General features: G+C 38.6%; 1 protein-coding gene across 10 annotated transcripts in view; it reads left to right on the top strand.

Annotated features, from left to right (window-relative positions):
- ZNF407 (zinc finger protein 407) overlaps nucleotides 1–24,534 on the top strand; it is a 470,693-nt gene that overhangs the window by 139,571 nt on the left and 306,588 nt on the right. For 9 of the 10 annotated variants that reach the window (XM_064577670.1, XM_045886546.3, XM_045886545.3 and 6 more), the window contains exon 4: nucleotides 22,611–22,685. The exons of the other annotated variant lie outside the window; for it this stretch is intronic. In XM_064577670.1, the coding sequence (XP_064433740.1) occupies nucleotides 22,611–22,685 (75 nt within the window). The remainder of the gene's footprint in view (nucleotides 1–22,610; nucleotides 22,686–24,534) is intronic. 10 annotated transcript variants of the gene reach the window in all.

Here is a 24,534-nt window from a genome sequence, read left to right as displayed (position 1 = left end):
CTGTCATTAGCATCTGCCTTCGGCTCAGGTCATGATCCCAGGGTCCTGGGATCGAGCCCCGCGTCGGGCTCCCTGCTCAGCGGGAAGCGTGCTTCTCCCTCTCCCACTCTCCCTGCTTGTGTTCCCTCTCTCGCTGTGTCTCTCTCTGTCAAATAAATAAAATCTTAAAAAAAATTTTTTCAACTTGTAACGCTCTAGTTTTGATGACTACAGACTTAATTTTAATACTGTACTAATGCTTTGCTGCTATACAGCTTCGTTTCCTTCTCCCTACTTTGTGTTATTTTCATACAAATTACATTTTTATACTTGTGTGTTCATAAGTACAGATTTAAAATTATTGCTTTATGCAGTTGTCTTAAAGAGAAAAAAAGAATTACAAACAGAAGATATATGTATACTGTCTTATTTATCTTTGTAGTTATCTTTACCAGTGCTCCTCATTTCTTCATATGGAATTGAATTTTTGTCTACTGTTCTTTAATTTCAGCCTGAGGGAGTACCTTTAGTATTGTGGTACAGTTCTGCTAATGGTGAATTTTTTTGCTTTTGTTAATCTGGATATGTCTTTATTTTCTTCTTTTTTTATTAAATGTTTTTGCTGATATAGAATTCTTTGTTGACATTGTTTTTCCTGTACTTTGAATATGTTATCCCACTGCCTTCTGAATTGCATAGTTTCTGATGTGAAGTCTGCCGGTAATCTTACTGAGCATACCTTGAACTGGAAGAATAGCCTTTCTGTTACTGTTTTCTGGATTCTTTCCTTCTGTTTGGCTTTTGACAGTTTGGCTCTGTTGTATCTAGGTATGGGTCTCTTTGAATTAATCCTACTTGGTGTTTGTTGAGGTTCTTGGATGTGCAGACTGGTAATTGGTAAAGTTTCTAGCCATTTATTCCTTGAATTTTTTTCCTGTTCCTTTCTTGCTCTTTCTTTTAGCAATCGCACCATGAATATTTTGGTACACTTGATGGTGCCCTGTGGTTCTTGGAGGCTTTTCGTCTTCCTTACTCCTCCCTTCCCCCTCTCCCTTCTTCTTCTGTTCCTCCTTCTGTTCCTCCTCTTCTTTCTGTTCACCTTCTCCATGTTCACTGATTATGATCTTCTCTAGTTCATATCTGCTGTTGAGCCCCTATAGTGAATCTTTCATTCAGTTACTTTATTTTTTTAACTGTATAATTTATATATGTAATATATTTAATAGTCCTCTCTTTTTTGATACTATGTTTTTGATGAGTCATAATCCTCTTCCCTTTAGTTTGTACATATATTTTACTTTTTTTCATTATATATATAATATATATATTTTAAGATTTATTTATTATTTGAGAGGGGGGGAGAGAGAGAGAGCATGAGTGGGGGGGGGGCGGGAATCTGAAGCAGACTCCATGCTGGGTGCAGAGCCTGCTGTGGGGTTTGATCTCATGACACTGAGATCATGACCTGAGCTGAAATGAGGAGTTGGATGTTTAACCGACTGAGCCACCCAGTCCCCCCTTTCATTGTATATATTTATATTAGTTGATTAACTCTTTGTTTAATAACTCCTTCATCTGGGATTTCTTAGAAATATTTTTTTGTTGACTGTGTTTTTCTCTTTGTGTAGGCAATATTTTTCTGTTACTTTGCATGTCTCAATGTTTGTGTATGTGTTGGTTGGTAACTAGACATTTTAAATGATGTAATGGGACCACTCTAGAAATCAGATCCCCCCTCCTCAGGGTTTTGTTGTTGTTGTTGTTTATTTTTGTTGCTGATTGTTCCGTGACTCTGCTAAACTAATTCTTAACATATGTACTCTTTGTCATGTATGGCCACTGAAGTGATTGCTGAGTAACCTTGATGGTCAGACAGAGGTTTCCTTAAATACCTTTTATCAATAATTCTCCCAGCGTTTGTCAAGGGGCTCTCTTCCATTGTGGAATGTTTTCAGTGCACCAGCAGCTAATTATTAGCTCTGACCTTAACTTACACTTCGTGCTTACACAAAGGTTTCTTTCAGGTTAGCCAGAGTTGAGATGTAGTAGCACCTTCTCAGGTCTTTCCCTGGCATCCACCCAGCCCGTCAAATCACATGGTGATTGTATGTGTAGATGGAAGCTTCTGAAAACTTCATGAGGCCTTTCAGTACATTACTACCCAATTATTTCTATTGAAATAGGAATTATTTTAAATGATTTTCTCTCTCTCTGTCTTTTTAAAAAGATTTTATTTATTTATTTGAGAGAGAGCGAGTATGTGTGCATGAGCTGGGGGAGGCGCAGAGGGAGAAGCAGGCTCCCTGCCCAGCAGGAAGTCTGACACATGGCTCGATCCCAGGACCCCGAGATCATGACCTGAGCCGAAGGCAGACGCTTAACCAACTGAGTGACCCAGGCGCCCCTTAAATTATTTTCTCTTTATTTTAGTTGACATTTATTAGAGTAGTATGTTGACCTTTTCAATTTTTGTATTTTAATAGGTTATATTATATATCAACTTAATTTAATATTGGGGCATTATTAATATAATTACCAGGCATTATAAATTATTTACTGTAAAGTTGTTAGGTTCAATGGGGTGATAAAAACATTTACATTTTGTGCTATTTCTTTAGAACTTGAAAAAAATCTTTTTTTTTTTACTTGTGTGAAGTGTTTATATATTTTTTCCTTCATTTAGATCATGAGTATTTAGCTTATTTTGGCCTTTTCCAATACCCTTTAGCAGTTTTTTGTACATAGGATTTTCTTGGAAATTATTAATTGATTGTTTTGATATTACAAGATATAAAATTTACATTGTATAAAGAAGTTTTTGAGTAGTGCTTAAATGGAAGAGCTTGCTAATAGTATTGACAGGAGTTTTTTTTTTTTTTTTTTTTTAAAGATTTTATTTATTTATTTAACAGAGACACAGCAAGAGAGGGGACACAAGCAGGGCGAGAGGGAGAGGGAGAAGCAGGCTTCCCGCTGAGCAGGGAGCCCGATGCCGGGCTCGATCCCAGGGTCCTGGGATCGTGACCTGAGCCGAAGGCAGACACTTAATGACTGAGACACCCAGGCGCCCCAGTATTGACATGTTTTATGTCCCCCACGAATACATGTTCTCCCCCTTTAATGTAACTTAGACTGTAACATATCAAGCCTATAAACTTACATCTTACACTTTCCCATCATCTACTGTTCAGGTTGGTTGCCACTGATATTATTTGTAACTTCAGGAAGCAGCTGAGTGCTTTTCATGATTGTGATTTTAAGATTTTATGAAATTCACATTCATTTCTTGAACTTACTACATTCTTGTTAATTGTGTTATTTTTAAACTATTTGCACATCATACATTTGCAGACATATACCTTTACAAATCATGCTGTATACAAATCATACACCAGTGTATAAATGATACTAAATAAAATAGGAAATCCAAAAACCATGTTTTCATCAAATTGTTCTGTCTGTATTCTTTTGTTGTATATACCTTCTTTGCCAAACTTCAAATTTCTCCTCTTTATTTTGAATTATTCTCCTTTATTATAATAGGAGACAGTTCTTGTTCCTGAAGTACCATAGAAGCTGCTTGGGTTTTTTTTTTTTTTTTTTTTTTTTTTTAAGTTTTTGCTGCAATTCCTAAACCTCAGGCTTTTCTTAGTGATTGCTGAGGTTCTCTCCGTTGTTCCTGCAGTGGGATGTTTGCTGTGCGTCCTGGCTGGCAGCATCTCAGGTGTAAGTGAGCTAGCGATGATGGTTCTTGCACGCCACACCTGTTGTTGCCTTGTTCTCTGTGACTCAAAAACTCCCAAGTTTTTCCAAGTCAGAGAACCATAAAGGCAATGAAAGGGGGAAGGAGAAGGGACTAACAGTAAAAAATATGGTTCTTAATCCCAAAGGAGTACATAATAGCTGAAATGCTAATGTTTCCTGAGTTGTTCATGAATATACCTTATGAAATTCACTTCTTTTAAAATGTCATCTTTAATTTGACCTAAAGAACAAAAGATTTAAGACATTTAAAATGTGCAATTTGATAAGTTTTGGAAAGATAAACATGTGTATATTTCCATGAAACTACCACCTCAAAGAAGATAATGGACATTTCCATTACTGCTGAAAAGTTTCCTGTTTTCCTTTGTAACCCTTAATTCTTGCCCCTCCCTCCCACCCCTAGCAGCCTGCAGTGGGCTTCCTGCCACTGTTGCTCAGCTTGCATTTTCTACAACTCCGTGTGAATGGAATGGTAGTTTTTCATCTGTTGTCCAGTCCCTTCATTAGCAGAGCTGTTTTCATATTTCTTCAGTGTTGCTTTATGTATTGATGGTTAATCTCTTTCTGTTGCTGAGTAGAATTACATTTTTCTTTATCTAGTTATTTATCCATTTCCCTTTTGATAGACATCTGATTTATGTCCAGTTTCTGGATGTTTAAAATTATGCTGTTAGGACCATTTATATACAAGTTTTTGTATGGAAAAGCCTTTGATTTCTCTTGGGTAAATGCCTATGACTGGAATGGCTTGAGGTTATTATAGGTGTATGTTGTCCAGAGTATAGGACCAGCTTTTATTCTCATCAGGAGTGATTTACAGTTCCTGTTGTTGTACGTACTTGCCCAACATTTGGTATTGTCAATTTGTTAATTTTAGCCATTCCTTTAAGTGGAGGTATCTCATTTTGGTTCTAGTTTGCATTTCTTTGATGATGTGGAGCATCTTCTAGTGAGCTTTTTTGTCATCTACATTTTTTCTTTGGTGAAGAAACTATTGAAATCTTTTACCCTTTAAATTTTTTTCCTCCTCATTTTTAGGTTGGAGGGTTTTTTTTTTTTTTTAATATTTTCTAACTAAGTCCTTTATCAAATATGTTATGCAGGTATTTTCTGCTACTCTGTGGCTTTATTTTCTTTAGAGGAGAATTTTTATATGTTGATATTGTTAAATTTATATTACTTGTTCATTTATGGGTCCTTTTTTGTAGTATCCAAGAAGTCTTTTTCTAGCTCAAGATCACAAAGATTTTCTCTTATGTTTTCTTCTAGAAGAGTTACAGTCTTAGGTTTTATGTTTAGGCCTGCAATCCATTTTGAGATATTTTTTATAAATAGTGAAAGGTATAAGGTGAAGATAATTACCATTTCTTTTGGTCTTTGTTCCTCACTTGTATTTTGTCTATAAATCTGCCGTCATTCTTATTTTTAGTCCTATGGACATGTGTCTCTTTTTTTTCTGTCTACATTTAAGATTTTTTTCTTCATCATTGGTTTTCTTTATATTTGCTTTAATTATAGTTTACTGAGCTTTTTGTGTCTGTGGGTTTATAATTTTCCTCAAATTTTGGAAATTTTTGCCCATTTTTCAGTTATTCTTCTCCTTTTACACTGCATTTTGGGCATTCCACTTGAAATTGACAACTAATTCTGTTTTCAGTTTTACAAATTTTCTTTCTGTGATATTATTTTAATTTTTTTAATTTTGATTTTTTCAGGCTTACTATTTTGTGTGTCAAATTTATCATTGATTTCATCTAAATTTATCTGAATTTATCTCTTCTAGTCTGGTTTTTATCTCTAAATGTTTGCTTTGGGTCTTTTTTATGTCTTCCACCTTTCTACTTACCTTTTTGCTCATTTGGCATGTATCATAGTGAGTATTTTGATATCCTTGTGTGCTAATTTTAATATCTTGTCTGTTCTGTGTTGGTTTTAGTTGATTAAGTTTTGTCCTTATTATTGATCCTATTTTCCTACTTCTTATAAGACTGGCAATTCTTCATTTTTTCCTGGACATTGTAAATTTTATATTGTTGCTACTATTTATTTTGTATGTTAGTAAATATTCTTGAGCTTTGTTCTGAAATGTAGTTAATTCATTTGGAAAAAGTTTGATATTTTATGCATCACTTTTTTTTTTTTTTTTGGATTTATGCATCACTTTTGAGCAGAATTGGGATAGTGCTTAGTCTATGGCTAATTACTCTCTGTTGCTGAGGTGGGCCTTTTTGTATGCCCCATGCATGAGTCATCAGGTTCTCAAGGCTGGCCCTGTATGAGCGCTGATGACCACTGTTTCTTCTAATGTTTTCTGTCTATTCTTGATGACACCATTGTGAAGTTTCTTCAGACATGCCAGTTGATCAATAATTAACTACATACTCCCTACACTCCCTCTGCTGATCTTGTTTTTTTTACTGTGTATGTAGGTCTCTCCTCTCTGTTATTCCATCCTGTGAATTCCAGCTACCTTGTCTTCATGTCATCTCATTTTGTCTCTACTCATCTGATGAGTTGCTCAACATAGGTCTGCTCATCTCCAGCTGCATTTCCCCACCTTGTTCTGTCTGAGAACTGTCTCTCTGAGATCACTTTCTTTGCCTGATGTTCCATGTCTTAAAATTTATTATTTCATATATGTTGTTGATTTTTTTGTGGTTTCAGGTGGGAAGGGTCAATCCCTGTCACTCCATTTTGTAAATTCTGAATCAGCCATTTAGAACCAGTGATATATATGTACACACACACATATACATATCTGTGTGTATGTTTCCATGTATGTACATGTGTGTGTATGTGGTTGTATGAACAAAGTTAAGTGATTTGTTACAGGACTTTCATCTTACACAACCGTGGGATCAGTTTCAACCAGTCTCTCTAAGGTGTTTCATTGCCTTTGATGTTGGAACTTGAAATCTATCTGTAGGGCAGGAAGTTGAGAAGTAAGAAGGATGCAAAGTGGGGAGTATTGAGTAAGGGAACCCATGAACATGAACTGGGGCTGATGAGGATAGACTGAATCCCATCAGTGTTTTCATAGTGTCTGATATTGAAGAGAAGCATGGGTTTATGGAAAAGCTGCTCTCTTCCTCAATTGCTCAAACTTACCCGGTTGGTCCAACAGTCAGAGAAGCTGATGGAGGACCGCCAGGTCTCGTAGAGTAGTGTTTGCTGTTGCTTTATGACAGATGATCCAGGCACTAGATTACAATACGTATGAGCATTTCTTCACCTCTGACTTCCATATGTCATACCAGAATCTCTCTTTTGGCCTTTCCTAACTGGGTACATCCCAGGAATGGCATTCTGGGGAATGTGGTTTGGCATTGTTCCCCTTGCCAGCCTTGCACTTGTACACATCGTCTTCGTTTGCATTTAATTTCTAACCAAAGACAGAAAGAATGCGCTGCTTCTGCCTGACATGCTACACAATCCAGTCTACGGCCAACAACATGCTCACCTGTTTCCTGAATAGGATAGACAACCTGTTTTTGTTGTTGGGATATTCATTCTAATTCGCATTCCTCTTTGCTGTCTATCACTTAAATAACTTTGCTGACACACCTTATTTTAGGTGATAACGGAATTTAAAAAGGGAAAGAAAATAATCCTGACTTTATTATTATTATAAAAATTTCTTGAGTGTTTTCTTAGTTCAGTTGGTTCACTCAGTTTATTATAAATTGTGATAGGGAAGTAATTCAGCCAGAACTCTTATTAATTGACACTTCTGTATCTCCCCAATGCAGTCATAATTGATGATGATGATTATCTCCCTGAAGCACTGCATGTTTTTGATATGCCTGCTGAATCATTAAATAAAGATTAAATTCTGTTCTATAAAATTTTATTATTAAATGCCTTCTATTGTGGTCTAATTTTTTGCATAATTGTGTTCCACAAAAGATATTTATCTTAACTATATGTAAACCTTGATACAAGATACAGATTACCCCTTGTCTGTACGTATCTATCTCATAATGGTATGTTCATGCCAAATTAGTTCAAAAGTAGATTGTATCATTTTAAAATCTCAGCTTTGGGCTCTTACTTATAAATAGCCCAGTATGTGTTGGTTTCTGTATACATATTGAATGTGCATGGACAGTTTCAGTTAATTTTCACACAAATTCAAGTTCAATATTCTTGTTTACCAATAATATTTTTAAAGCAATAAATTAAAAAGCACCCCTCTACCCCCCAAATTACCATGAAATCAGAAGTGCCTTTACTAAGTCTTGGAAATAATGGTGTTGGATAGCTCAGCACTATATACTGGCAAGTTCTCTACTGGAAATTACCAAAGAGTATGTCTTAGGAAATAGGAGATCTCAGATGGAGCTTTGAGTCAGCTGTCTTTTGGTTCCCGTGGGCTTGGCCATTCATCCCTTGCAGACACGATTGAAACGAGGGGCTGGTCTCCAGTCTGCCACTGACGTCCACTGCATTTCATGTTATCGTGTTACAGATTTACATAAAATATCGTGGAAGAATATTGAAGACAAATTACACATAAAAGTGGAAATCCTTTTTTGGGGGATTTATTGATTGGTGTTTTATTCCTTGATATAAACATACTCATGTATTTTAGCTTCTGCACATTTAATCAATAAGGACAATACCAGAATTATATGCTTGGGTAGGAAGAGACTCTTAATTTATTAATAGCAATCATTTATTGAGACTTTACTGCGTTTCTTGCAATATCTAGACACTTGAGTATAGGCTTCTCTATATACCATATATAGATAGGCTTTCCTCTAACCATTGCTAGGTTTAATTCCATTATATCCCAATTTTCTTATTTGGAAATTGAGGTTGGTAATACTATGTATCTGAAAAATCCAGGTAAACCGTTACCGCTGTTTTTGTCAACAAAATGGTAAATTATGTTAGTGTGTAATTTTTAATGCCCGTATAGCCCTGTGAGGGTGTCTTCATATCCTGGAAAGATGGGGCTGGGACTCAGAGTCTTGTTAACCAGGGCAAAGCCTAGTGCATGTGCTGGGTTGTCCTCTTCCTCCTGTTCTGGGGAGGAATCCTAATTTTTATCATTGCCCTAAAGTCAACAGACAGTTGCCGAGGGCTCCCTGGGATCCCAGCATTCCCGTCAGCCCTGGCCATACTCCTGTCACATAGTCTTCAGCACCAGGGCTGACATGGTGCCCTCCTATGTCAGGCCACGGCTGGACTTAGCCCCAGGACCTGTGCATCCCACGCCTTGCTCTGCACTTCCCCCCAATGTGCTGTATATACTTTAATTTCTGTTGACCATATTAACACTTTCCATTCGTACGATAATACCTAACAGTAACAGAGGGTTACTGTTTTTTTTTTTTGCCACCTTCAGAAGAGTTGCTGTAGCTCCAGACAAAGGGTTCTGTGTTAAAATATTTGGGAAAGTTTTCAGTAAGTGTGGCTTGTGATCAGTGTCATTTTGTCTCAGCCTCCTTCCTTCCCTCCCTCCCTATAACCATCCTGAACCCATCTAAATTGTTTGTTTTGATTCCCTTCTAGTTATCATTTCATTGGTTATGGCAATCCTCATTCTATAGCTTATCAGTAATACAGTTGTTTACTAAATTCATTGTAGTCTTTTAAATAATGTAAATGTGGGTAATGTCATTTGGTCCTGCCTATCACTGTTATTAACTGAGCCAGGGCTCACGTCACTCTTCATTGCAGAGCCTAGATTAGACCCAGGGTTTTAACTCTCAATTTCAGCATTTTTTTTCTATGATACTCCCTGTGTTGTTTCATAAACTTGGAAATAAAATACAGTTCATTTTTGATTTCCTTACTTATTTTGGCAACTGACTTTTTAGGAAAAAAATAATGCAGCAGGCACATGAAAAAGGAATAATATATGAATTATAATTTATAAGACAGAGAAGCACGCGATTCAGTGCCCAGGTGCAGTGCGTGGGCTCTGATCAGACAGCCTGGGTCCAATGCTGACTGCCATTCACTGGTGGTGCAGTCTTAGGGGAGTCGACTTACAGTACATGCACTTCAGGTTTTCATCTGTCAGATGGGTTGTTAAACAGTTAGGTTAAATAAGTTGTATATATATAAAGCACTCAGAACAGAGCTTGGTAATTTCCCTCCCTACAAATAAAACAAAAACACCCTAATAGGTGATGGCTTTTATTACTATTAAGAATGTGGTTGGGATGCCTGGGTGGCTCAGTGCCTTAAGTGTCTGCCTTCAGCTCAGGTCATGATCTCCGGGTCCTGGGATCAAGTTCTGCATCAGGCCCCTTGCTCAGCTGGGGAGCCTGCTTCTCCCTCTGCTGCTCCACCTGCTTGTGCTCACTCTTGCTTTCTCTCCCTGACAAATAAATAAGTAAAATCTTAAAAAATTTATTAAAAAAAGAGAATGTGGTTAATATTGGGAAGTCTATAATTAAGGTCTTTGGAAATGTGTAATATTTATAATTCTGACAATAGTAATAGTTATATTCTTATAGGACCCCTTATTAAGTGACAGTGCAATTAACCCTTGAGAAGCAGGAGTGCTGACTCCCTGGATGTCTCCCCTTCCTCCCTTGTAGAATGTAGGAAAGGCCATGTGTGCACCTGTGTGAGTTTGTGGGGGGGACTACCTTGCAGTTTCTTGGAGGAGTATTTCTGATTGCTGTAGCTAGGGTTGTATTATATCTAAGAGCTCACTCCTGCTTTTTTACACACAGAATGCTTACTTTCAGGAGACGTGTGACATTTTGGTTTTTGTTTTTTGTGAATAAATAAAAATTTTGTAAATTTTGTTTCTTCAGGAAAATAATTATAATTTTTTTTAAAGATTTTCATTTATTTAAGAAAGAGAGAGTGTGAGTGGGGAGGGGTGGGAGGGAGAGGGAGAAAAAATCTGAAGCAGACTCCACACTGAGCGTGGAACCAGACTCAGGACTGGATCCCACAGCCTTAAATGGCTGCGCCACCTAGGCGCCCCAATCATTATGATTTTTGAGTATTAAAGGATTCTCAGTAATTTTAAATTTGGGCATGTCGATAATTTGTTTTTGAAGGAAGTTGATTTATGTACAATTACAAGGGTACATTTCAAATGTGGACGTTTTGGGTTCTGTGTGATGATTATAACCAAAAGGGCATTTGCTATGGTAAGATACTTGAGAAACCATGAAGGACATAACTGGTTTGGCCTAGCAATGAATGATTTGGTAAAAAAGTTTGAGAAATTTTCAAGTGTTATTTAACACCCATTAACATCTGAATTTTGGAGTAAACAAATCTCATATAATTGTAAATTTTTTTCTCTGTTTGCCACATAAAGTTTTGGACGGAGTTAAATTCCTTTGAGAAACTTCAGGATTTTTTTCTGTGTTCATCTAAGGTGATGTGCTAATAAATAGGCTAGAGAAGTGGATGGAAAATATTCCTCTGTGAAGTCATGTTTAAAACAATATAAATAGGGACCTGTTTACAAATATGTTTAGGAAGATACATAACACAAGTCATTTCATATGTTATGTGCCTAAAGTTGTATGACTTCATTTATTTGTTGTTTTATTTTGTGCAACGTATTTTACATTTTAACAACAACCATAGCATGATCTTGCTTTCTGACGCTTTGAAAGTAAAATATCTCTTTTATCTTGATTTTGTTCATAATAAAGCCAATGCACTCTATCCCCACTGGCCATTGTTTTTAATAATGCTCAGCATCTTTATGTTTATTTCTAAGCATAATGATTCTTGTTAACCAATTGCATTGTATATTTATTTATTTATTTATTTAAAAGATTTTATTTATTTATTTGACAGAGAGAGAAAGAGAGAGAGAGAGAGCACAAGCAGGGGGAGGGGCAGAAGGAGAGAAAGAAGTAGGCTCCCCACTGAGCAGGGGAGCCTGATGCAGGGCTCCATCCCAGGACCCTGGGATCATGACCTGAGCCAAAGGCAGATGCTTAACCAACTGAGCCACCCAGGCGCCCCCATCCATTTACTTTTAATCTGTATATATCTTTATATTTAAAGTGGGTTTCTTGTAGACAACATATAGTTAGGTTTTGTTTTTGATCTACTCTGACAATGTTTTTTATTTTTTTTAATTTTTTAAAATATTTATTTATTTATTTGACAGAGAGAGAGAAACAGTGAGAGAGAGAACACACAAGCAGGGAGAGAGGGAGAGAAAGAAGCAGGCTCCCCACTGAGTAGGGAGCCCGATGCAGGGTTCCATCCCAGGACCCTGGGATCATAACGTGAGCCGAAGGCAGATGCTTAACCCACTGAGCCACCCAGGCACCCCACATTGTATTTATTTTTAGCTGACCTGTTTTACAGGTCATTAATTTTTAGTTTGTATCTTCATCATAGGATAAATTTTTTCTTTTTAAATATTATGAGTAGTTTCTAAATCACAGTGAATTAAAAAAAACAAGAACTAAAACCTCTGTCCTACATCAGCTACCTGATTTTTCACTCATCAGTTTGTCAAGAGTCCTATTCATTTAGATCGGCATTTAATACACTGTTGATTTTAATTGTGAATACTTTGGTTTCTGTAGCATTCCCTTTTTCTGTTTTCTTGTCTCCCATGAGGTGGACTCTTTCATGAGGCGGGAGGGGCATGATAGTGAAAAGAGCTCTGGAGCAAGGTCAGGACATGTGACTCTTGCATTTGCATCTTCAGCTTCTTTGTAAGAAATGTTCACATTTTCTTGTAAAAGTCGCAGGTGCCTCCGTTCTGGGAGTCCCAGGCCCTCCTAGTTCAGGTCAGGCCAGCGGTGGATGTGAGTGCGTTGAGGAGACACACGTATGCTGTGTAAAGTGTAAAGCAGCATGCTAGTTTTTACTTTTAAAAATTCTACCAGTTGTAGAAAAGCAAAGAATATAAATAATCTAAAAGTACGTCTCACGTTAAGTGATTTTGACTTGTGTTTGCTTTACGTATATGCTTGTATGTTCATATGTCAGAGGACGGGGTTACATTGTAAGTAATGTTTTTGTCTTTTTGAATCTAATATGCCTTGAGAAATTTTCTGTGCTTTTTATTGATGCATAATATTCTCATATAATCATGCCATTACTCCTGAGCACTTAGGGTATTTTTATTTTTTAGTTGGAATGCAGCTTTTTTGCCTTTTTTTCAGATGTTTTCTCTAGGGTATATTCCAGAAATCGGGGTAACTGGTTCAGATGACTATTGAAAACAAATATTTGCTTGTTTAAGGCTTGGTGCTTTATTCAGTTCAGTAAGGAATCATAAAATGTTTATGAGCTGAGGTGCAGTATGAACCTATTTATGGGAAGATTATGTGATGGTGGTATATGGGGTGAACTGTAATGGAGAGCACCTTGACGCCCTAGCATTCCGATAAAATGGTTTGCTCTAGTGTAATTATACTAGTGAAAGAGAAATATGCAATGTCTTGATAGGGAACAATTGTGAAGAAACAGCTGATGATTTATGAACCTGAGGATGCGATTATTGAATTGGGAAGGTGGTACAGTTGTTAGAATTAGGGAAGTTTGGAGACACCATTGTGAGGGAAGATCATGACTGAGGGTCAGACATGTTTTAAGGTGTTGTCAGCTCAGAGAAGAAAAAATGCCCCAGGAAAGGCCATGGGTGCAGATACGTATTTTAGAGTCATCCACAAAGAGGTTATGCATGACACCCAGGAAATGAATTACAGCTTTGAAATAAGAATGAAAAGGTCACGCTTTGAAGGTAAGAGGAAGAAGAGTTGACGGTAGTGAGAAGCAGGGAGTATTCAGGGATGGTTTAGAACCTGTGCAAAGGAGTATGCTGTTAGAGACTTAAGAAGGTAGTAGTGAACAGTACATGTGTGCTTTGAGGATGCACAAAAAGAATTGTTCGAGTAGGAAACTTTGCTTTTATATATAAAATGTGTTTTTTTTAATACAAAAACATATTTGTATGCCACTTGGAAACCTATTATATAGTATTACAGCATAATGGATAGATACAATTAATTATTGTAGTGAGTACTCATTACCAAGAGTTGCGATCCTCTGTGTATGTTTCCTTCCCTCGTCACCAGGAAATATGCACACCATATTTATTAGTTTGTGTGTTTATTCATTTATTTCCTAGCTTTGTGCACCGAAAGGGCTTTGATTCAGTGATATCCCAGTAGCAGCCATCATAGTTAGCAGCTGCATCTTGCTATGTAAATACCACTCCTTCCTGTAAGAAACTGGGGCTGATTCCCAGCTCTGCAGCAGGGAAGGGGCCTGGTGAGCTTAGAACATCTTCTGCTGGAAGATAAGGAAATGCTCAAACACTGAGGAATGATGTCAAAAGGACATAGTAGACAGCTTTAAAGGGTCTCTATTGGCCAATTTGGGGACAGTTTGAGAATTATAAGGCATAATTATGCTAATTGATTATAAAACATGACATAGACATGAAAATCCAAGAGTCCATTTAAAATTCTTGAAAGGGAACAAGGGAGAGAGCATGAGACAGACGGGTAAGTGGTGAAGTTCTTTGTAGAAGAATGTCATTCTGATAAATGTAGGAGGAATGATAGAATTAGAACATTATCATTTTGCAACCCTCATAATAATCGAGATAGGTAAGATTCATTTATGAACACTCAAGCCATTGGGAGAAGGTTGTTCGGGAAGAAGATGGTTGAGTGTCAGCTAATAGAATCCACCTGCATTCCTTGGCTAATGGCCCATTTCGTCCATGTTCAGGGCCAGCAGCAGAGCCAGCAACATAGCCTCTCTCTGGCCCTGCTTTCATAGTTACATCTCCTTCTCCAACTCCTTTCTTCTGTCTTCCTCTTCCACTTTTAAGGACACTTGTGTTTACATTGATCCAGGATAATTTTCTGATGTAGAAGTCAGCTGATTAGCAACCTTAATTTCATTTGCCACCTTTATTCCCCTTTGCTTTGTATCCTAACAGATATTGGAGATTAGGATGTGGACGTCTTTAAGGGGCCATTGCTCCTATGATGTGGAATCATTAGGAGAAATACACACTTACGGCAATATGAAAATCTATAAGTCATCTATCTTTTATACTGTCCCATTAAAAACTGAAATTAACATGTAAAACTATAGTATAAAAGTAGTCTTCATTTACAGTCACTTTCAGAATGGTCATACCTTATTAATCATAAAAAAGACATATTAAGCAAAATGGCAAAAATTTCCATATATATTTTTAATGACAAGTGACATTTGTTCCAAATGTCAAATCACATTATTGATAATATATTGTTGTATATCCAGAACCTGTGTGGGGAAATGGACTGTGATCGTTCTTTGGAGAATCATTATTTAATATCCTGTGTATACTTTTTTGTCAGCTGTATAGGGTTTACTGCGTTCATAGAATGTTGCTTATAAATATGTACAGTGATGAAAATTAAGTTGCTTAGCTTACACCGATTATGTGCTCACTGCGAATTAGATGACTTTGGTTGATCACTACTGTTGATTTTAGAGCAAGGGGGGATCTTTTCCAATTCCCATTTGTGGTACTGAGAAGTTTTAGTGCACCATCAGCCCTATTTTAAAATAATATATGTCTTGTTTCTTCCTGATCATGCGGACATGGCCTCTTTAGATATCTGTTTCCACCACCTGGATTTTAAACCTTAAACCCTGTGAATATGGAGACTGCGTTTTGTTCCTCTTAGTCCACCCAGGCCCTCGTCCATTGCTTGGTGTTCTGTATGTGCTAGTTCCCGGCCGCTGAATGATAGCTGTGGGATGGGCCCAGTACTAAATAATGTGTCTTTGTTATCTCGTTTTTACAACTTTCTGAGGTATTATTATCCCCACACTACACATCGGGAAGGAGCGGATCAGTGTGATTCAAAAAGAGAGGAGCAGGATCACCCACACTGTCAGTGGTGGAGTTAGGGTCTGGTCCCACTGCTGACGGCGGAGCCAGTGCCTTAGAAAGTGTATGCCTGGGCACGTTCCTGTCTCCGTTTCAGCGTCCCCCAGACTCCAGAGCAGCACTTTCTATATGTGTCCCGAAGGTGCAGGTCTAAGAGATGGACATTGGTTTTTGTGACAAATATTTAGTGGTCCATGAAGTTGAGAGAGAGAGCTGTGCACATCTCCCCTCCCTCTCTTGGGACTTGGGTGCTCAGGAACTGCTTCCCACTGGGAAGCCTGTGGGCTCTCACTCTTCTAACCCAGTGTGTTGCCCCAGTCTGACTTCAGCCCTGCCCTCCATCCCTCCCCTTTTGGTAATATCCCTATTAACATCCTGCAGAGCAGTCATCTATAGGGTATTTGGCAAATATTGAGAATCTGGGTAAAATGTAAAGTTTCTGGCATGACTTGTAAGACCCTTCATGATTTAGAACTCTGCTGTTTTTTTTCTTTGTTATCTCAGACTTGTACCTAATTCTCTAGCAGTCTTTCTTGACCTTTCTGTGTTATTTCACTCCCCACTGCATGTCCTGTTTCATGGGCCTGGAATCTGCAGCCATTAACCAGTTTAACCGTTCTGCTCCCAGGCCTCCCTGGAACCTTGGAGAGGCTCCTGCTGTCTGCGGCCTCTGCTTGCCATCTTGGTGATGGCCCCTAACGCTCTTGATCGTTGTTCGCTGCTCTCCTGTCTGTTCTTTGCTTAGGCCTGAGTGCTGTTTGCTTTTGGGTCCCCAGTGCTTACTGACAGTATTAAAACGTGAACCTTTTAATTAGTGTTTGAATCGAATCCCTTTGAATTGTGCTGTAGTTCTTATGAACGTGGCGTTCCTAAGCAGACTGATAGTGTGGCAGGCAGCTCCCCTTCCTGCTAACTTGGCGCCCGATTCCAGAGGTAAAATGTTGGGGGTGGTGTTTATGTCTTGAACCTTTGAGCCTAGGGTGGGTAAGAGCTAAAAGTGGTGAAGATTTATATAATGTTAAGAATGTGTGAGTCACTACGCTCTCTACTGTGCAAACAATAATCATGTTATCCTCATCACACCCTTATTAGGTAGGAACAGTTACTACCACCCCATTTGATACACGAAGAAACTGAAGGCACTTCGTTAAATAACAAGTCTGAGCTTACACGACGAATTCGTGCCAGGCCGGCGATTGACAGCAAGCACTTTAGGTCCAGAGTCGTGTCTTAGTGGCAGTGCTGCGAGGGGTTAAAGCTGGACACCGCCTGTGAGGTGGCCCTCTGTAGTGTCTGCTGCATCTTTGGTGGCACCTGCAAGGACTGGTAGGAAACCTGAGTTGTTCACCTTTTAGGAAAGCGAGGGCCTTTTGTGAGGGGTGCAGTGCAGAGAGAGGGGACAGGATTGGGGGGTCCGTGCTGGGCCTTGGAGTCTCAGAACGCCAGTGAAGTCCTAGAGAAAGAGCAAGGGGTGCAGGGATGCGGTATCATGTGTAGGTTTCCTTTCTTAGGGGGCTCTAGCATTTAGAATATGTGTATAAATGCTTGGAAAGTACCAAATAGGAGTTTCCTTTAAAGACATACTAAAGTTTAGAATTTTTACTCATTCAAGCCTTTCTTTCTTTCTCCTAGTTAGTTAAAATTATTGTTTTTAATCCAGAGACTTACGGCTCAAAGTCACACTGTAAAGGAGGAACAAACCAGGCCTTGGGTTTGTGGCCATTTGGAAGTGTGTGACCATTCATTATTTCTTTGCTTGCTTGCTGCTGCATTTAGTTTTAGAGTGCTTTGTTTCTGCCGCCCTCCTCCCCCTGCCCTTCTTGGAGATTGATATAAATAGATAGAAATACAATGTAAATGAGTCAGCGTGAGTGCTTGCTTACATCTTAAGCTGCTGGCTTTCAGGTAGGTAGGTGTTTTTGTTTGAAGTGGATTTGTCAGATCTCTGAATCTTTTTTTTAAGATTTTATTTATTTATTTGAGAGAGAGAGTGAGAGAGAGAAAGAGCACAAGAAGGGGGAGCAGGAGAGGGAGAAGCAGACTCCCTGCTGAGCAGGGAGCCCGATGCGGGACTCGATCCTGGGACTCCAGGATCATGACCTGAGCCAAAGGCAGTCGCTTAACCAACTGAGCCACCCAGGCACCCAGATCTCTGCATCTTGAGCTTTGAGGTCATCTTATGTACGTCAACTGAAATCTTCTAAAACTGTTATGTGTGTTGATTAAGGTGTTAACTGGTCCAATGGAGCAGAGGTTTTTGTAGTTGACATCCTTAAACTTTTTTTTCCTGGCTGTAACTAGATCCCCGGCACGATATGTACATTTACATGTATATTCACACACATACACACGTGCATAGAGAATCACATCTATGTATCAGTAGCGTGATGAATGTTAGCTATTATTCATTCATCTGTCCTTACCTGCTCCTCATGCTGTGTTGTTTCCAGTGTTTCTTCAGTTCTTTCTTTTTTTTTTAAATTTTATTTATTTATTTGACAGAGAGAGACACAGGGAGAGAGGGAACACAAACAGGGGGAGTGGGGGAGGGAGAAGCAGGCTTCCCGCGGAGCAGGGAGCCCGATGTGGGGCTCGATCCCAGGACCCTGGGATCATGACTTGAGCCGAAGGCAGACGCTTACCGACTGAGCCACCCAGGTGCCCCTGTTTCTTCAGTTCTTATAAAATTCCCGTGAAGCACTGTTTCCCTGCCCTTTCCACCCAGGGGCTCGCAACTCGGAGGAGGTACTCAGCGTTCTCAAAGTTAGTCCAGGCGTAGTGGGCCACGGGGCCACGGCCACCTTTCCACCGCCTGGCCCCCCGCCGCTCGCTGTACTTGCCTGGGGGCTACTGCGAGCGAGGCAGCCATGCTCTGCTCACCTCAGCATGCGGAGCTCACTCGCCAGCGTTTGTCGGGTCCGCCGCCGTGGGCTCTGATGCCAGGTGTCTGAGCTTGTGGGGTTTGCTTTTTAAGTTTTCTGCTTCTTCAGCAGTGACTGAAAACTGTCAGTTCTGTTACTGTTGGGCTCACTCAGCGTTCCTGTGGGTGAAGCCTGTGTTCCGACAAGCAGTTTGGGAAGTGTGGCGCGGGTGTGGAGGGGACCAGGGGGAGAACTGGGTGGGGGGCTCTGGATCCCTCAGTGAGACCTAACGAGTAAGTACATGTGCTCACCTCATAGTCCTGAATTACCGTGTCTTACAGATTCTTGTTAACTTACCGTGTTGTTGTGTTTGGCTTGTAACTGCTTACAAGCACCTGAAGTTCTCTCTGCTGTGACCCGTATCGCCTGCACTGACCTGATCATCAGACATTTGCAAGTAGCTGGATATTCTATCCTACAGGCCAGTCTTTGAGGAACATTTGCCCTTCTTAGAGAGACGAGGGCCACAGAAATCACGACATAGCAAAAACTCAAGAAACGTACTGCTCTTTGCTCGAGTTCCGGAGAAACCGCCTGTGCAAACCTGACTTTTGGCCCCTGCACCGAACGCCTGACTTGAATGTGTGCATTAGGGAATGCTGGTGTGCCATGGTTCTTGGTTTCTGTTGCTCTGGTTTCTGTGATCGCGGCACTGTCTCTTATTTACCTAGGGAGATCCATCGGATAATCTCTCATGACTCTCAAGTGGAAATAATTCTGCAGTGATAAAACCTAAGGGACTAACGGAGGAGGTTCTGATTAGATGGATAGATCATGTAGGAGAAATTAGTTTAAAATTAGAAGTTAAAATATGAAAGGTTTGTCCTGAAAAGTAGAAATCTATAGCTAGGATGTAAATGTTATTAGTCTGCTCTTTTGACACCAAAAACAATTTTAAGTGACGCTATTTTAGGCAATTATAGATACTTGGAAATCAGTCATATTTAAAAACACTAGTTTTTATGATTTCAAGGTGTTCCTTCAGATTGTCAGGCATTTGCAGGTGGAGAGCCTCAGAGAGTATGTTCTAGCATGGATCTCGCCCTTGACAGCAAGACCAGAGGTTGGCCTCTTGTTGGGTACCTCTGTCAGAGTCGTCCGCCCCGCCCCGCCCCAGTCCAGTCCCTCTGGCTGCTGTGAGCCGCACGGCAGGGAGTCAGACCCTGGGCCTGCAGTGCCTGGGCTCACCGGGGGACCAGCCCCTGAGGTTGTTGCTCCCACCAACACTCCCCCCCCCGCCCTGCCCTGTCCTCCCCAACCTTCCACCACCTCTGCCTCTGAGAGCAGGCCCCGCTCACGGGCTCGCCCCCAGCTGTCCTGGCTGCCCTGCCTTCTGTGGCCTGCTCCGTCCCCTGCGCCGGCCCTGGCCCAGGCCCAGGCCCTTGCCCCCTTCACGCACAGACCGTGTTCCAGAGCCGTCCGGTGTAAAATTTTGATTCTGTTCTGACACTTCAGATCTTCCTTCTTGTTTTGTCTCTCTTTTTTTTTTTCCTCCTACTACTTATCACATGATTTAAGATGCTGTATGTTTTACTTTTTGTTCTTACCTGTTTCCCTCACTAGTTTTCACGTTTCCCGAGGCAGGCACTCTGGTTTTGTCACTGTGCTCTGCAGTGTGTCCAGGTGCTGGTCTTGGTGCGTGCCGGTGTGACCAGCGGTGTCCTTGCAGGGCCGGGGCGGGCTTGGTGCTGCTTCATCCTGCTGAGACGCTGCACGTTACAGAGTGAACGCTCCATGAAGGCACAGCTCTGTCTGATTTTACTTGTTAGTGACACACATAGTGAGTGGCCAGTAAATGTGCAGAAACACAATGAATGTACACAGGCATACATATTCATCAGGAGCAAGGCGTTTCGATTGTATAGCTTGTCAAATTTGGGACTATTTTTGTCTTATTTCTGGTGATTTATAGATTATAAAATTTCCAAAGCAATTATTATGTTAAAAATATTAAAGCAATACTGAGATGATGGCAGTGAGAGGTAGACTACATTCAGTAATCACTAATTGCTGGCAATATTATGTTCAGATAGGCTGGTAAGATGATTTTAGTCATGCTTTTAATTGAGCATGACATTGAGACTTTGATGCTACTTGTACTTATGTAGACCAAATTTAAAGCCTTTATACTTACTTTAAGTCAGATTTTAGATGAATGAACATTTTGCATTTAAGTATAATTGAGGTGTATTTTAGTATTATAAATTTTCCCCATAATAATAAAAAATTGTTATTCCTCCCAATAGTCTATAGACAGTCAGCAGGTAATTTAAGGATTATATTAGGTAGAAGCTTTCCCTGTCTGTGTACTTTAGTTTGTTCCCCTGTGCAGTGTATTATTTTTTGTTTCAATTCTTAAAGCTTACACATTTTAATTAATAGAAGTTTTTTCTTTTAGGAACTGCACTGTGGTTCTAAGCCCACATCTCTTAAATTATACTTGGTCGTGTAAATAAGCTGTGCTTTGCAACTTTGGGTTCTTAACCTTTGTACTTTGCTATTAGCTTTATGTTTTTTTAATTATAAGAAAATAGAGGACAGTAGGGAAGTTATGACTTAAATGGACTGTTATTACTGCATTCTTCTTTTAAGGAAATGAAAAATGTTATTTTGTCCAAATTAAGCAGAAACAAATATAGAATATCTTGTACTGTTTTTTTGCTAAGCCTTTAATATCATCACAGTTTGATTCTTTACACGCAATCATTATTTTTCCATTTTAATGATTGATAGTGTGCTCAGTTATTTATACTGTCAAGCGTGTATTGTCCGTAGTTATTACCTCATATATAAAAAAGAATGAATGATGCCATTTTCAGCATATACAAATACATTATTTGAATAATGAAGTCACAGTCATTTAAAAAATACAAATATATTACTTTAGCCTTGAAACTGAGGTTCCCTAATATTATAGGAAAAGAACCAAAATAGACCAGACATGAAAAAAACAAAAGAAAAAAGAGGCATTCACCTTTTTAGAAATTGTTTCAGTCGTAGCGTTTGGCATGTCTCTTCCATAAGGCCATAATACTTTACAGCCTTACGTTGCCCGTTTGTGCAAACATGTCCAGATGAATTCAGTGTTTAATGTTAAGAATCTTATAACATGCCAATTTGATTTGTAGCCCTTCATATCATAGAATGCTAATTAAAATCATATTTTTGCATATGTCATGCCTTTCATGTACATATGCAAATAGATTCTGTTGCCTTTCAGCTATTGGTAATTAACTTTATGAAGGACAGCTGTAATACATAATTAACAAAAATGTTTGCAAGCCCTTTTACACTGAAAGTTATAACATTAATTTTTTTTTCTCTTATCAAGAGAACCACTTTAGTCTGATGCTTCTGAATGAGACCTAAATTGTTTAAATAATCATACTATGTAATTAAATTGATGTTGTACTGTGGTCAGAAGGAGACTGGTGTTCCATGGACTGGCTGCTGATTCCTGTCCATTTCATATTTATGTCCTCAAAATTGAATTAAGTAAGCTGATTTGTGTATAAAATAAGATAGCGTGTCAGGTAATACTTTTTGTTTGTTTTAGTTATTGATATCTTCTTGGCACTTAAGTACATTTTTTTTTCATGTGCCACAGACACAGTAAACATATCATTTTTAAAAACCCCTTTTCAAAGTATTACCATGTTTTCAAGGAAGCTTCATGGAGGCTATTTCTCTTTTATAGTTCCTTAAATATTTCATAAAATGACATTTTCTCAAACTCCTTCCCTGATTGAAGTATGGGATCAACTAGGGGGCAGTGAAGATTATGTCGAGGCATCGCTTTGTCTCTCTTAAGACAGGGAAGGCAATGACTGAGGTACAGTCACCATTTCTGCTCCTGTTCGCACACTCGAGTAAGAAAATGAACCAGTTAGTTTAAATACAGTTATTTCTTCCGGTTTTCAGGTATCACAGTACGTTTGATCTGCAGGCAAGCTTCTTGTTTACCAGGAATGCCGCTCTAATGTGCATTTTCATATTACATCTGTATATAATTGCCTGTTTTAAGTACTTTGTGGACATATTTTTAGCAGAGAGTCATGTTTTAGTTCTTTAATTACTGTTATTCCTTTCTTTAGGGTTGCTTTTGTAATGAAGAAGCACTTAAATACGCATCTACTAGGCAAACATGGAGTTGGCACCCCAAAAGAAAGGTAATTTTTGCTCATTTAAAAAAAAATTAACAAATACGTTTATATTTGCATTTTAGGCTTTGTTTAATGATGTGACTTCTAGAATTTTTATCAAGTCAGTTCATCATGTTTTGCATTTGTGGTACTCTGTTGTTGAATGTGATATTTCATACCATTCTCCCACAAAAATTTAATGTCATTTTAATTTTAGAAATTTGGATCTAAAAGTACTTGAAAAGATTTGAGGGACTTTGAATTTGTGAAATTGTGGAATAACCCTGAAACAGTAGAAAAGTTTATTTAGGAGGGGATTGACCTCTGCACATGTGTTTGAATGAACTAAAATAATTATATAAAAGTAAACTTTATCTATTTTTTCCTGCATTTTTATTTTGAGGTTTTAAAATAGTATTTTCGAATTCTTACTGTAGAATTAAACATTGCTGATACTAAAAAAGAAATACATCTTGTGTCATCCCCAAAATAATACTCTAGTTGCCATGTCATGGAAAATAACACTATAATTATTATGTCATCAACTGCCAGGCTTTCTTTTTTCCTGCTACTGTATCATAATTAGCTTCATCACATAGACTTAATTATATTAGGTGAGCAGAAATATAGCAATGTCAGCTGTCAAGTGAGTATGGCTACTTCTAAAATTTTTGAATCTCTAAGATGTATAGCTCACTCAGAGCTAGTGAAAATTCCTCTATCCTTCCTTCAGAGATATAGTATATTTCCTCCCAATCCTCTATGATGGTATCTGAAACTCTCTAGACACTCCCAGAAACTTTTGGTTTTTAATACTTTTTTAAGATGTCAGCAATGATGCAGTTTGTTCTACGATTCTGCAGCCTAGGACCTCCTAGGACCTCTTCCTTATTTGTAAATGTTTAATTGCCTTTTTAAAAAATTTAAAATGCTCTTACCAATATTTTCTGTGTTTACAAGCAATTTGACTTGACTTGTATTGAAGGCATATTGTTTTCTTTAGTGTTTTAGTTTGGGCATGACTACTGTGTCAAAATATTGAGGGTTACGTGTGCCTCCTCTTTATCTTTTGATTTCTGGTACTTCTCTTTGTGGCATTATATTTAATTTGAGCCAAACTGTATGTGTTGAGCATATCCTGAATGCATAATTCTTGAAATTCAACAAATTCTATATTACTTACATTATGGTTTGGGACTTGTTGCAGTTATGTTTCATGGGTGTATAAGGGAGTGGAAACAAAACATTTGTATGTACTCTGTTTTTGTTGCTTTTACATGCATTATCTCAATTAATCACTCTGTGATGTTATTAGCAGTGCATTATTATTCCAGGTTTTTAGATCTGAGGGTTGAGATTCAGGGATATGCAATAATTTATTCAGTGTCTTATAATTAATGAATGTTAGAATTGTTATTTTTCAGACTCTAATCCCATTGTCCTTCCTTCTACTGATTATCTCACACTGAGAATCTCTACATACAGTTACTTAGGGATTTTGTTCCCCAAATGAATTTTGAATGAAAACAGTCTAGATCAGATGATTAGTAAAAAGAAAATATCTCCCTACTGTAACTCAGATGTGTCATTTTACTTTTTATTTAGAAATTCATAAAGGTTAAATAAGTGTTCATATCACTTTATACTAACGAAAACTTCATCACCATATACATATTTTTATCCTCCAAGCACTTAAATACAGTGGGCACCTCCTGTATATTATGATAGGAGATTGAAGATCCCAGATGTACTGTTTGGTTTCCATTACCTTTTCTGTATACTCCAGGAACACTGGCTTGTTTCCGTTCATTTCAGCCCCCAACACCTTCAGGGAGGCTACACAGAGGCAAGAGAAAGATCGCATGTCTTTCTTCCC

Source organism: Mirounga angustirostris, unplaced genomic scaffold (assembly GCF_029215605.1).
Source record: "Mirounga angustirostris isolate CCGP_5_RB_7025 unplaced genomic scaffold, mMirAng1.0.hap1 SCAF_14, whole genome shotgun sequence".
Lineage (NCBI taxonomy): Eukaryota > Metazoa > Chordata > Mammalia > Carnivora > Phocidae > Mirounga > Mirounga angustirostris.
Note: the sequence above shows the minus strand (reverse complement) of the source record. Positions and strands in the feature narration are given on the sequence as shown.